The sequence below is a fragment of the Xyrauchen texanus genome, chromosome 5, assembly GCF_025860055.1.
Source record: "Xyrauchen texanus isolate HMW12.3.18 chromosome 5, RBS_HiC_50CHRs, whole genome shotgun sequence".
In the NCBI taxonomy this organism is placed as follows: Eukaryota; Metazoa; Chordata; class Actinopteri; order Cypriniformes; family Catostomidae; genus Xyrauchen; species Xyrauchen texanus.
The window spans coordinates 47,519,941-47,532,393 of NC_068280.1; the positions used below are offsets into that span (position 1 = coordinate 47,519,941).

Below are 12,453 nucleotides of genomic sequence, written 5' to 3' on the forward strand. Positions count from 1 at the left end.
AATCCAGAAATTATAATAGCCACAATAAAAAGAATGATTGGCACTCCTTAGAACAAATATAAAAAATGTCATTTTTATGCTCTCTCGTTCTTATGTTAATGAAGATAGCCTGCTATAAACGGCACTAACCTAAAGGTTACATAATCCAAAACGCTTTGAAACCAGCAGTCTTTGACTTCTGAGATATCGGCATGATATCCATTAATGCTGCATGATTGATTGAATTAAGACTGAAATCACAATATGGCCTTGTGCGATTATTAGGGTGACCATGAGTCCTCTTTTTCCCTGGACATGTCCTCTTATTCGGACCTGAAAAAAGCATCCAGCCAGGATTTCATGCTTCTAAATGTCTGGGATTTGGCTTTGCCTTCATATTGATATGATCTCTACTAATAGGACTAAATATTAGCAAGGCCTCTTGCAAAAAGCATTTGCCAACAGATTGCAGACTAAAAGCTTCCTGAGTGTTGATTCGATTTGAGTACCTCATAAAAGCCTCGTATGAGACTTTCGGTCTGCTGGACGACTCCTCTCTCTATACGCCATTTCACCATGCGCTCAATGTACTCCTTCTTATTCTTCTCTGACACAGGGATGTTCGCGCCACCGGGCTTCAATTCCCGCTCTGTTATCTAATATAAAAACACACACATTTTCAGAACCATTTCATATGTGTGCTTAAAACTTTTAAAACATTCAAGGAACAATATCATGGAAAACTATGGAAGTATATTAATAACAAATGTCAGGTACAAAAAAACAAATAATGATGAATTGAACTAATTGAATGATAAATGCATTGCATCACCAGTGAATTCATTCCCAATCACCTGGGAGAATATAACTCAACTTTAAAGATGATTAACCCCTTACACCCTGAAGGCATTTTTAAGGATTTAATGCTTAGATGTCAAATGTCAAATGCATGGTATACATTTTTCGAAAACGGTTCATAATTTGAAAAAATATATATTTTCATCATGCTCAGAGACTCTCATGATACAACGCTGCTGACAAAACACAAAACACGAGTGCTAAAAACACACTTTTCAGTTATTATTCATGTTTGACATTCTACCTTTTAGACAGTGTGTATGGAAGGTCATTAAATTAACTTTGGTGTTGTTCTCCAACATGTCAACTATACCAGGAAATAGTACAATGCAAGTTCATAGTACGATGCAATCGTACTTCAAATGCTATATTAGATATAGCATTTGAAACCATGGTTCCCAGGGTGGAGTTTTATTCATCTCATTCATATATTCAAAAACACCTCCAAGCAGGTTTTGTTGAACACTAAAACAGATCAACTGAATGCAAAAATATAAATAAAATATATAAAAAAAATACTTAAGATTATGTCAACTAAAGCCCTATTCCTAAATCTAGGGGGATGTGCAAGACTTTTTGTCAATCAAACGATTGCAGTTGTTTGCATTTAAATATATTTGGAATTACGCTAAAGTGAAAATAAAATTTTAAAGCATGAGTGAATTGCGCTGCAAAGCACTGCTGACATTTACAGTGTACATTTTCACATACAGAGCAGGCCAAAATTCTTGCGAAGAGCAATTAAATGAATTAAGAAACTGTATGGACAAGATTGATCATCAACGCAGACAAATAAATCTCTCAATGGGGGTAGGCATGTTTCCTCACCCACATCACATCGCCGCTTGCGTACACTCTCCTAAGCGCATGCATATATATGTTTTATCTATTAAAATGACAGACATAATTTGGAATTGTCTGTCAGTGTTTAAAAAGTGGAGGTGGAAATTAAACCTTTGAAATAGGATCGACATTAACCCGGCAACTTTTCTGGGACTACTCGACCCGTATAAATGAGTAGTCATGCAAGCCCTATGAATAAATGTATTTAGTAAATGTTTCTACATTAAAGTGTGATATATTACAATTGTATTACATTGCTGCCATAATTATGGACCCTTTCAAAAGTTTACGTGATCTGGCTCTCGTTTTTCTTTCCCTTCTACTTACGAGTTCCCACTCACTATGGTGGAGCGACAAAGTAATTTTTTATTGTGAATTATTAAAAAAATATATATATTTTACACAATCCTCCAAATTTCACAACTGTCCATTTCATCACTTCATAAAATGTGTGTTGAGCAAACTCTCGTACGCTCTGGGTCTGTTTACTCCACATCAGACAAGGGAACATTCCAAATATGAATTCTAACACTCTCTATCATGTGAGCAGTCTGCTGTAAGTTGTCATATTCCACTTTTTATATAATGTTTAAAAGTTATAAAAGAAAATGGAAAAATGGGGGACAATAATAAACAGAGAAAACTGAATCGTTGTTACCCCAATTTGAATGCCCAATTCCCATTGCACTTTTTTTTTAAGTCCTCGTGGTCGTTTTGTGACTCGCCTCAATCCGGGTGGCGGAGGACGAATCCCAGCTGCCTCCGAGTCTGAGACTGTCAACCCACGCATCTTATCATGCAGCTTATTTAGCCACGGAGACATGGCTTCATGGCATCCACGCTCAACTCACCACGTACCCCGCCGAGAACGAACCACATTATAGTGACCGCGAGTAGGTTACCCCATGTGACACTACCATCCCTAGCAACCGGGCCAATTTGGTTGCTAAGGAGACCTGGCTGGATTCACTCAGCACGCCCTAGGATTCAAACTAGTGAACTCCAGATGTGGTAGCCAGCGTATTTACCACTGAGCTACCTTTTCTGTTTATCATACATGTGCATTTCACACACTACTACTCAAACAGTAGTTTAGTCCCTGAAAGAAACAAACCTACTCGTTATATTCTACTAATCAAGACCTTTCAAAAGATATATGACACATGGTTGTGTGATCTTTTGATCTTTTTACTAGTGCTAAATATGATTGTTGTTATCGCAAATTTGCGAATTATAAAAATGGAACAGTTCTACTTTATCAGTCAATTTAAAAGTAGTATCTGAGAATTGGTCAGATCAGCTATATTTATTGTAAAGATGAGAGTCTACACTTTAAAACGACACCTATTTTGTGCAAATCAACCAACTGGTTGTTGAGTAATACCATAATATATTCTCTTTTCGCAATCAGCGACCCCTCTTGGCCCGGAACCGGGCCACTCAGAGTGTAAGAGGTTAAGAGTAATCAGACTCTTGGCTGGAAATAATGCTTTAATGAATTAAAGCAAGAAAAAGATCCTTCAATCTCTCGATAAAGCAAGAAAAAGATGGTTTAAAGCAGAAACACTTAAGAAACAGTTTAATATGACTTAATTATCAAGTTCAATTAAGTTAGTTTAATTGATTTATAAAAACTGACAACCATTCATTGAAACTTTGTTAATGCCACTAATTGGAGCAAATTGTAATGACACATATTTGTAAATATAAAGGTTTATTTGGTGAGGACCTTTCCCTGTCATTCTTGGTCTTCATCAACACCCAAATGCACCACCTAGTGGTTAAGACTGGAAGCAGCAAGTGAAGATTGTGCATCTGCACTCTACTGCTTTTCCTGCTATGCAAGGTTGAATTTCACAAGCAAATTTGAACCACTGTGAATTTGTCAAATCATGTCAAAAAATAAAGATGGAATACATTATTTTTTTTTTAAATGAATATTTTAGTACTGAACTTTTGGAAGATGAATATTTATTTAAAACATGTCATTCATAAATCGTCTTGTCAATTATGTAACAATATAAATATAGATATGTTTACATAATTAATGAACCTCTGGTATGTGGAAGCCATTTACACATAGAAGTCTTAAAATGACAGTACCAAATTGTCAGAGAAAGTGTGGAAAATGGTTGTGTAAAACTAAACCATGAATTTTGGTGCAAGAAATCTGCACTAACATTACAAGTGAAGACACACTGACCTGTCCGAAGACTTCCTCATTGACGGTAAAAGTGAGGTCCAGCATGTCCTCGATGTCATTGTCTTTCATCCACTGAAGACTTTGATGAAACTCTTCATCCAGATATTCTAAATCACTCAGATCACACGGACTAAACACAGAGACCAATGACAAGAAAGTGTTTTTTTTACAAAATGAGAAGTGTGGATCCAGCGCCCGTACATTTCTTTACTTTTGGGTACAAAATTTCAAACTTAATGCCAAAATTGTAGCAATGAATTGACAAAAATGTATCTAAAGTTAAATCACATTTTTTGCCCCTTTAATTGATAGTGACAGTAAACGGAGGATAAGAAATGTTGGAGAGAACAGAATTGGGAAATGACGCCAAGGCTCAATGTAAAAACAAATATATATATATTTTTTAAATTACTACTTTTAAAATTCTTTAAGTGTCAAAACAGTCAGGTTTTTGGTATCCTCAATAGTGACTGACTCACATTCGCAGTAGACCTTTGTAGAAGGGTCGAGTGAAGAAGGCATCCAGCAGGTTTTGGTGGATGAGAGCGAGACCCAGAATACGCCCACTAAAGCGAAACCTGAGAACACAACTTCAGTTTAACTTCATATGAGGCCAAGAAACGGTTACTTAAGTCTGCACTTACCACTCATGATGGTTGTCGACGAAGGCAGACATGGGGCTGATCTGGACGGTGTAGGTGTCATTGGCTGAATACTCAAACAGACCGTAGTATGGGTTAAAAAGCTCCCGAGACACCAGGAAGAAGAACTCTCGTGATGGGCCACTGTAATCCAGTCTGAACAAGAGAATCAATGTATGGTGACAAAGTTTCTTAAAATAAGCTTGAAGTTCTGCTTCAACAAGTCTTACTAAGATATATTGGATAAGTTTGCATCAAATAGGATAATTTTTAACGAATAGGGTACATTATAGGGCCTAAACCTCAAAGTCCATTGTATTTTTTGTCAACAAATGGTTAATCAAAAAAGGTGCTTAACCTTCAAAAATGTTGATTGTCCACTACAGAAGGTCAAACAAAAAATGATACGAGCTGTTTCTTTTTATATGAACCCTTTTACCAAAATTTGGGACATGTTTGAAGGAATAGTTCACCCAAAAAATCATTTACTCACTTTCATGCCATCCCAGCTGTATATGTCTTACTTTGTTCTGTAGAACACAAAGATTTTTCTCACCCACACAAACCATATAATTTTCTAAAGATATTAATTTAACCACTGGATTTGTTTTGATTACTTTTATGCTGCCTTTATGTGCTTTTTGGAGCTTCAAAGGTTTTTATCACCATTGACTTGCCTTGTATGGACCTACAGAGCTGGTCCATACAAGGCAAATTTTCTTAAAATCTTCGTCATTGTTCAGCAGAAGATAGAAATTCATCCACAGTTGGGGTGGCATGAAGGTGAGTAAATGGTGAGAGAATTAAACATTTTGGGTGAACTATCCCTTTAAATAGTTTGACAAATCCTGATCTGCTCGATTATGTTATTTTCCACAAATAAACTTTAAAAAGACATCAAAATCTAGAAAAAAAAAAATATTAAAAGTACTGTAACTTTTGTTTGTAACGGGATAAAAAACATGTGGTGCACACAATATGTGACATGTTTTAGCAGGTATGTCCCGATACCATTTGTTGGAGAACGAGCACAAGTACTGATACCTTTTTGGTACTCGCCGATACCATCCCTGTTTTAAATTACATTTTTAACAGTTTATTTCAATTTTATCATTAGAATGGGGTCTTAATAAATTAATTAAAACTGTAATCAACTTAAAATAGAACATCTTATTTTCAACATAATATTGTATTATTTTTATCAAATTAAGTGCTTTTATAAGAACCTCACAGCACAATCCAAAATACAACAGTGTACAAGAGTTATTTTTGTCAAAATAATTGCTGCATCACAGATGTGAGATATTGCTTAAATATAAGATAATTTTTTATAAGATTACTGATTTATTATTATTAGTAGTAGTAGTAGTAGTAGTAGTAGTAGTAGTAGTAGTACAGTGAATATTATAAACTATAGAGTTTTATTATATATATATTTCTGTCGTCGTTTTTTCCATTTAAATGGAAGCTTCTCACCTTTGGAAAATCAGGTTGCTATGTGACCCAATGTCATTATTAAACTGCAAAAGGCTGCTATTTAATTAAATAAATATGAAGTCTGTATGTGCTGCACACTACATAGTGAATTAGAGCTCTGCTCGCTGTCATCTGCTACAAATAGAGCGTGCAATGCTCATGATAATGTTTAAGAACTCCTTGGTATGAGAAGCCGGCTTTACATTTTCATACAAATCATTCTTAAAACAAGATCTATTTACGTTGAAGTGCACAACACATGCAAGCTATATATTTATCTAACTAAATAGCGCCTTTGTTTTCATTTGTGCGCTGAATGTGTATGCAATGACATTCCTACGTCAGATGATTTAGTTTTTTGTATCGAGCATTTTTACGAGCACGAGTACATGAGTGCAGTATTGGACCTGATTCTGTTACCGGTCTCAGACACCCCTTAGTTTTTGGGCATAAAAATTAGATAATGATGACGCTTTTTTAAACACAATTGAACATCATATCAATTCAACAAATATCAAAATGTACTTTGTATGATTACAATTTTTGTGTATAGTTAGGGTCAGGACCACAGGTCAAAATCACCATTTTCAGCAGGGGAATAGACATTTAATGTGTTTGAAACTAGCTGCTTTTCATGCTAGATGCATTTTTGTTGCATTATAGCTTATCTACAATATCTAGTCATTCTCACAACAAAACACAAGAGATTCATGCCTCTAATTCCTTAACAAAAAAGTAAAGACACCAAGAGTGCCAACTATTCTATGCATGTTTGTAAAAAGTTTAGTTATCTTTGAAAACTGACCCCTCCTCTCCAACAAAGCTGACGTAGAGTTTACTTCTCTGTAGATCCTTGCGAGAGTAGCACATAATCTGATTGAAGGCGTCCTCCAGCAGGTGGTCTCTCCGAATTATCAACCTATAACAGGAATAACAAGTCATCATGTGTGTGAATATGTGCTTTTGTATTACAAAACACAACCTAAGCATAAGGAACAAGCGCATACTTGACTTTGCCTGGACCCTGTCCATAGCCTTTAGTCTCCAGTTTGCGATAGAAATTCCGAAGTTTGGCTTCAAAGTCTCGTTTGTATGGCGCAGGGGCCCGTGCGTTGGCTCGTTGTGTACCTGAGAGGTAGACATAACGGTGACAATACAGTTCAGCTAAAAAAATAGCAACTTTTATTTCTGCATTGCAGGAAACTTGTTGTCAAACAATTCTAGCTTTCTTTAGTCTAATGTTCTAATCTTAATGCCCCTATTTCATTTCTAAATTATCGCTAATATCTGTGTATATAAACAATTATTTAAAATATAGGTACAGTCCAGCTAAATATGTCATATGGCACAAAAATAAAGTCAGTATGAAACGCCAATTTAAGGAATATTTCACCCCAAAATTAAAATTCTGTATACATTTATGCACTCATATTGTTCCAAACCCAAAGTTTACTGTTATGTCATCATTCAATTAAAATGTAGCCCTACAATGTCTGCTAATCTTCTCCTTTTGTGTTCCATGGAAGCAGGGGTGCGCCTCAATCAGTTCCCTAGTTCAGTAATCAGGGAACTGACCAGGGAGTCTGACATTTTTAGGGGTGTCCCAATCACAAAATCGTTCAAATCGTTCAAATCAATCTTAAACGTACGCTCCCTAAAAATTCCCACAATGCACCGTAAAATCCAGGGAAAACCTCACTAGGTTCTCTTACCAGAAACGTTGTCATGTCTTCTGAAGTCTTTCAAGTCATTAGAAGATGAGCACAAGAGTAAATAATGAAGTGAAATCTGGGAAATATCTTCAACTCATAATGTTAATGGAAACAATAACTGTGTCCCAAATGACGCACTATACACTATGCACTTACAATATACACTATGCACTCAGCCATGTAGTGTATACATTTTCAAAGAGCAGTATCGTCCCAAATGGAACACTTAAATGTTTTTTACTACACAAAATCATTCGCTTTTAAACAGCTGACTGAAGTAACATTTCAAACTCATGCGATGTGTTGCCGCTAGCTTTAGCATATTAAAAAACCTCTGTTCAACACTTGGAACTCAAAAAACGTATTCACGCAGCATGGGATGATGGTAAAACATTAAACTTCCATTTGTAAGGTGCTGTCTTCATCAAGTTCACTAGTTGTTACATTCTTCAACCATTTACAATTGTTTTGCCAGACCAGCAACGCAGCCAGTTAACTACGTACAGCAAGCCGCATGCAGTGAGTGCACCAACATTCCAACATAAGTTTCCAACATTCTTCCGTTTGGCCACTCTGCCATAAAGCCCAGATTGGTGGAGTGTTACACGGATGGTTGTCCTTCTGAAAGTTTCTTCCATCTCCACACATGATCTCTGGAGCTCAACCAGAGTAACCATCAGGTTCTTGGTCACCTCTCTTACCAAGCACCTTCTACCCCCATTGCCAGCTCTAGGAAGAGTCCTGGTTGTTCCAAACATCTTCCATTTAAGAATTATGGAGGCCACTGTGACCTTGGGAACCTTCAATGCAGCCAAAATGTTTTTGATGCCTTCCCCAGGTCTGTGCCTCAACACACTCCTATCTCTGAGCTCTGCAGGCAGGTGGACTCCAATCAAACAGGTGGACTCCAATCAAAGTGTAGAAACATCTCAAAATGATCCAGAGAATGGAATACACTTGAGCTAAATTTCAAGTGTCATAGCAAAGGGCCTGAATACTTATGTCAATGTTATAGTTCAGTTTTTTTCTTTTTAATAACTTTGCAGTTATCAAATTATGCTTTTTGCTTTTTTCATTATGGGGTATGGAGTGTAGATTGATGTGAAAAAAAAATAATTTAAAGCATTTTAGCATAAGGCTGCACCATAACAAAATGTGAGAAAAAAATAAATACAAATAATAATAATAATTCCTTACATTTATATAGCGCTTTTCTAGGCACTCAAAGTGCTTTACATAGTATAGGCGGAATCTCCTCAACCACCACCAGTGTGCAGCATCCACCTGGTTGATGCGACTGCAGCCATAGTGCGCCAGTACACCCACCACACACCAGATATTGGTGGAGAGGAGAGAGTGCATGGGGATTATTAGGAGGCCATGATTGAGAAGGGCCTATGGGGGAAATTTGGCCAGGAATTTTGGGGATTTTTAATGACCACAGACAGTCAGGACCTCGGTTTAATGTCTCATCCGAAAGACGGTGTCTTTTTACAGTATAGTGTAACATCACTATACTGGGGCATTAGGACCCACACAGACCACAGGGTGAGCACAGGGTGAGCACAGGGTGAGCACAGGGTGAGCACAGGGTGAGCACAGGGTGAGCACAGGGTGAGCACAGGGTGAGCACCCCTTGCTGGCCTCCCTTATACCTCTTCCAGCAGCAACCTTAGTTTACCCCAGGAAGTCTCCCATCCAAGTAATGTCCAGGCTCGACCCTGCTTAGCTATAGTGGGCAACCAGGCGACAGCTGCAGGGTGATATGGAACATAACAAAATGTGAAAAAATGAAGGGTCCCAATGTTGAGTGAATGAACACCCTTGCCAGTGCCTGAATTTGTGTTCATGATATACTGATTCAGGACATAGGGAACTAGGGTGCGAGATGAGACCATAAGTCATATGGGTCTGGATTTGGAATAACGTGAGTGTGAATAAATGACAGAATTTGCACTTTTCAATTTTTCCCCAATTTGTCTAAACAATGGTGGCAGGAGATTTAAATATAGTAAATAATTTGGGGCAAACATTATGTACTTTATTAAGCTTGAGATTTTTGACTCCATTTGTGATAAAAAAAACAATTGTAGAATTTGCAGAATCCCCTTCAACCAGTGAAAGGCTCATTTTCACAGCAACTGAAGTCAGATCATGCTGAGTAAGACCATGAATCCCTCACTGTGATGTCCCCCACACTCCAAGAAGACTTGTGAAAACTGTGTGTCAGTATGATGACTAAAAACCAACCCGCATGGATTAACCAAAAACCCTGGACTCACAACTACACATCAAATTCCACAAAGCGGATTTGTTCCTTTTGGCATCCAACTCAAAATATACCCAGGAAAGCTGGTCGACTGCATGGTAAGCATTACAATAAAACAAAGCCAATGTTTTGTAAGACTGGTTTAGAGAAGAAAACATGCTGTGAAATTTGCAAGATTTTTCATTATCCCAGTACACTAAATTCTGTTACTGATAAGGTACTAAAAATTCTGGACACACTGTGCCAAAAACCAAAACCGAAAACCAATAATGAACCTTAAAAGTGCACTCAGTATCTTTGTGCTTGTGTCATCTCGGACTTGCAGTGGCTTCGATGTAGAATCATTTAAAATCAACAGTTTTCAGTCACAGATGCCATTGTAGAAATCCCCTATGCACAGTCAGCCATGATTCATTTATTAAAGAGTGAAACTGTCCAATAACAGGACGGTTACTGAGATAAGCGTAGTATATGACTGGTCATGTGATTCGAACATGGCTGCCCCCATGATGTGCCCCTGCCCCATGTAGAATAATAGAGCTTTAAAAAGGTTACTGATATGACTGTACTCTTCATCGCATGTGATGGCTCATGATTCAAAATTACTATTAATTTCTTTAGAGTAAAACTTTTTGTGCACCTTAAATGTTTGTTTTCTTTTCCTCAATTGCCTAGAGTACTGTGCAAACGTTTTAGGCACTTGGGGAAAATGTTGCATAGTGAAGATGTCTTAAAAATAATGCCATAAATAGTTTTCATTTATTAATTAATGTCATACAAAGTCCAGTAAACATAACAAAAAGCTAAATCAATATTCGGTGTGACCACCTTTAACTTTAAAACAGCACCAATTCACCAAGGTACACCTGGACATGGTTTTTCTTGGTTGTTGGCAGATAGGATGTTTCAAGCTTTTTGGAGAATTTGCCACAGTTCTTCAATCTATTTCGGCTGTCTCAATTGATTCGATCTTGTAATACCAGACGGACTCAATATTCAGAGGGGGGCTTTGTGGGGACCATGCCATCTGTTGCAGGACTCCCTTTTCTTCTATTCTATTTGCAAAGTAAATGTTTTGGAGTCTAAAATGTATATTACCTATTGATACACTAAAGCTGAAGATATAAATATCCATCTTAAGATAAATGTTTTTGTGAAACATCTTATGTGCCTAAGACTTTTGCACAGTACTGTATTAAATTCTTTGGAACTATATTCAGTACAATAGTTTTGACAATTCTGAGATGAGGCTGCATTGAATTGTTCATTTAGTTTTTATTGAAGGATTTAATTACTATTAAACATGGAACCATTTTCAGATGAGATACAGAGGAACTAACCAGGAGAGTTCTGAGGGGAGGAGACTGGAGACCCTCGCGGTGATTGACAGTAGCTGGGGTGCAGTAAGGCATGAGGTGGCACATATGACATCACTTCCTCTTCAAACAAGCTACAGGGGAAAAAGTCAAAAGATGAGATGTTTTAATAAACAAAAAGTAGACAAGACACATACATACACTGCAAAACAGTATCTTTGTCTTTCTGGTAAAAAATATTTAAGATAAATACACCCGAGAGAAAAAATCTGCATGTTATTCGTTTGTTTTAAAGCATAATAATTCATTTAATTTCTTATATTTAACAGCCATTTTTGCAGCGCAAACATCACCAAATCTATTGAAGATCTACCTGAGCAAAATCACTAAGTCTGCGTCACTGGATAGTCGAGCTAAACCAGATGCTCCATCATTACGAATGAACTGCACCTTCTCCCTGTGCAGTATTAACACATGGTTAATGTCATAAATTAAATACAGGCTCAGTAGCTATAAGATATAGAATAATAAAATAATAGAAAATAAAAATGACATTACTCACAATTAATATACTCATTATTTAAATGTCACAAAATTGCTTTTTACTCACCTGAGTGAATGATTTCTAATGAGCTCAGGCTGTCTTTCCTGAAGGATCTCAAAAATGTTCGGTTGCCGCAAAAATGTCACTATTTTCTCATTATAGGCTACAAAGAGAGAGGAACAAACCAGTTCGTTACTGTCAAATGAAGGCATATAACAATAAAATGCTATTTTGTAAAATAGAACGCATAGGTAAATTATTTACATAAGTTGTGGAACCACTTAAAAAAATAAACGCATAAAAATTGTAATGAAACAAATAGAAAAAATATTTAAAAAGACAAACAAATACTGACTTACTGACTTTATAAATGAATGCTAAATTAACTGTAGACTGAAATGACCCACCAACAGGAACTAAATCTTGACATTGGTTGCGATTGGCTGTGAAGGTATTGGAAGGGCGGGGTAGTACAGCAGGTCCAACGTGCCGAGGGTCATCACCCACCTGAGCACAAACAACACAGGAAATGATGATTATGTCACACAAGAAGAGGCCAATTTACTGCACAAATACTATACTTGAGTATGTATCAGCGGATAATGGAAATTC

At 36.8% G+C, this 12,453-nt stretch overlaps 1 protein-coding gene across 5 annotated transcripts in view; it reads right to left on the reverse strand.

The window, feature by feature from the left end:
- hecw2b (HECT, C2 and WW domain containing E3 ubiquitin protein ligase 2b) overlaps positions 1-12,453 on the reverse strand; it is an 86,635-nt gene that overhangs the window by 17,905 nt on the left and 56,277 nt on the right. For 3 of the 5 annotated variants that reach the window (XM_052126646.1, XM_052126643.1, XM_052126642.1), the window contains 10 exons: positions 12,201-12,348; positions 11,908-12,004; positions 11,671-11,754; positions 11,322-11,431; positions 7,008-7,128; positions 6,806-6,919; positions 4,528-4,680; positions 4,363-4,461; positions 3,884-4,013; positions 489-635 (listed from right to left, as the gene is read on the reverse strand). In XM_052126646.1, the coding sequence (XP_051982606.1) occupies positions 489-635; positions 3,884-4,013; positions 4,363-4,461; positions 4,528-4,680; positions 6,806-6,919; positions 7,008-7,128; positions 11,322-11,431; positions 11,671-11,754; positions 11,908-12,004; positions 12,201-12,348 (1,203 nt within the window). The remainder of the gene's footprint in view (positions 1-488; positions 636-3,883; positions 4,014-4,362; positions 4,462-4,527; positions 4,681-6,805; positions 6,920-7,007; positions 7,129-11,321; positions 11,432-11,670; positions 11,755-11,907; positions 12,005-12,200; positions 12,349-12,453) is intronic. The other 2 variants (XM_052126645.1, XM_052126644.1) reach the window with 1 other exon arrangement.